The 2,500-nt window shown below is 33.3% G+C and overlaps 1 protein-coding gene across 3 annotated transcripts in view; it reads left to right on the top strand.

The window, feature by feature from the left end:
• The window catches only part of ova (ovaries absent), a 135,956-nt gene that overhangs the window by 66,421 nt on the left and 67,035 nt on the right, over positions 1 to 2,500 (top strand). For all 3 annotated transcript variants that reach the window (XM_067092743.1, XM_067092741.1, XM_067092742.1), the window contains exon 3: positions 688 to 846. In XM_067092743.1, the coding sequence (XP_066948844.1) occupies positions 688 to 846 (159 nt within the window). The remainder of the gene's footprint in view (positions 1 to 687; positions 847 to 2,500) is intronic.

Raw genomic sequence — 2,500 nt, 5'->3', positions numbered from 1 at the left:
CCTGTATAAACATTTAAATTTTTTTTGTGTGTTTGAACTATCAAAATAGGCAGTCCTAAGTGTTTTGAGAGGGGTTCTAAGTATTCGTGGGTTCTAGCTAATTGTGGGGGGGGTACGCATCCCCCATGAATACGTGGGGTTTACTGTACATAGACTTTATTGAGTTACTGAACTTCAAATTCAATGTATAACGATCTGAATTTGTAAGATTTATATTTAAACTAGTGTTTTTTTCTTAACATCAAATTCATTGTAGGCCTGCAAGGATCTGAATTTTGAAGGATTTATAAGATATTAACTTTACCAAGGTATTCACAACCCTTTAGTACGGTCCATTTTGAATAGCCCCCACTCTTGCGTAACTTATTGTTATTCCCTGTGAGGGCAGAAACACCCAGGTCATTAGCAATACCCACTTTCAAGATACGGCACAGTAAATCCTAAACTTATGATACCAGACCTTATACCTTAATGAATAAGGATCTGTTTATGTAAGATTATAGGAGGTTATCAAACCCAAGGGATTCATAACCCTTCAGAATGTTCCATTTCCAATATCACTGGTACTTCCTGTGAGGGCAGAAGTACCCAGATTGTCAGTAAAACTGTACCCACGTTTAAGGTAGGGGTTCTGAATCATAAATATTTGACTATATGACTAATTAGAATGTGTCTCTTTTTTCGCAGGATGAGCTTGAAGACTTTGTGCCCTTCATGGTGCGTTGTAGCTTGGGGGAGGAGAACCCGGTACCATGGTCCCAGCTGCCCAGACCGGCGTGGTGGCCCAGGAAGCTGCCCTTCCGCATCCCTTCGGGAAGCACCCCCGCTTCCAAGATGACAGCTCTGGTAAGTTACTCCTCTGGAATGTCTTGTCTCAGTTCTTAGTTTTAGAGCTCTTTTAGAGGTTCTTTAAATGTCCTGTTCTGGTTTTTACAGGTAAAGAGTTCTTTTAGGTGTTCTTTCAAACATCTTGTTCTGGCTCAGTAAGTTAAAGAGAGTTCTTATATGATTTCTTTAAATGTCCTGGTCTGGTTCTAGAAGTTAGTGTCCATTTAAGAGTTCTTTAAATGTCCTGCTCTAGTTCTTACAGTTACAGAGTTCTTTTAGAGGTTCTTTAAAATATCCTGCTCTAGCTCTTATAGAATTCAGTTCTTTAAAATGTCCTGCTTTGATTCTTACAGCCACGGAGTTATTTTAAAATGTCCTGCTGCTGTTCATATAGTTACAGGAGTTCTTTTACAAGTTCTTAAAAGTATCCTACTCTGGTTCTTATAGAATTCAGGTCTTTAAAATGTCTTATTTGGTTCCTGTAAAGTTCTTTTAGGGGTTCTTTGAAATGACCTTGTGTGGTTCTTAACAGAGTTCACAGTTCTTAACATTTCTTAGATCTCTCTTTACAGTTGTCAGTTATATGTTCACATGTTCTTAGAATATTATTATTATTATTATTATTATTATTATTATTATTATTATTATTATTATTATTATTATTATTATTATTATTATTATTATTATTATTATTATTATTACAGTAGTATAATTATAGTTTTATTTTATTATTATTATTATTATTTGAAAGAAGTTGCAGAAGATAATAGGAAATACAGAAAGAAGAGATAAGTTATTAGGAGAGAAGAAAAAAGATGAATGAATAAATTATTACTGTAGAGAAATAAAAATATAAATAATTAATTTAAATTATTTGAATTTATGATAAGTTAAAGGTCTTAAAGATATGTAGAGTTAGCTGATAGGATATATCTGTCTGTGGTTTTGGAAAGCTTTATAATGTGTAGTTTTGTAGAAGTGACTGTAGAAGGATAAGTTTCTCTCTGATCTCTCTCTCTCTCTCTCTCTCTCTAAAAAGGAAAAACTCTAGGTTTGATGCAGATTTTAAATATTTGTTTAACTGAAATGGTTTTTCGTTGTGTATTGATTAAATTCTCTCTCTCTCTCTCTCTCTCTCTCTCTCTCTCTCTCTCTCTTCTCTCTCTCTCTGAAATGGTTTCTCATATGAGTGTTCTATTGATTAAAGTCAATTCTCTAAATCTCTCTCTCATTTGAGTGTTCTAGGTAGTCAATTGTAAAATATTAATAATATCTTTGATACACTGCTCTCTCTCTCTCTCTCTCTCTCTCTCTCTCTCTCTCTCTCTCTCTCTCTCTCTCTCTCTCTCAGTCGCGTTGCATATTTTATTAGCTGCCTGTTAGCAGTATCGAGTTTATCTCTCTCTCTCCCCCATACCTGGAGTTTTGTAAATTGTTTTTTGAGTTTAAACTATTGATTTTCTCTGTCTGTAATGGACTTGGTTGCGCCGTAAGCCATAACATCTGTTATTATTATTATTATTATTATTATTAACGTAACATATATTGCATCTACCATGTCTGTAAAATTTATTGACAAAAAAACTCAAGGTTTTTAATGACTGATGACAAAACGAAATTATTATTATTATATTATTATTATTGTTATTATTATTATTTATTATTATTATTA

This window comes from Macrobrachium rosenbergii, chromosome 49, assembly GCF_040412425.1.
Source record: "Macrobrachium rosenbergii isolate ZJJX-2024 chromosome 49, ASM4041242v1, whole genome shotgun sequence".
Lineage (NCBI taxonomy): Eukaryota > Metazoa > Arthropoda > Malacostraca > Decapoda > Palaemonidae > Macrobrachium > Macrobrachium rosenbergii.
This window is presented reverse-complemented; position numbering and strand designations above follow the sequence as displayed.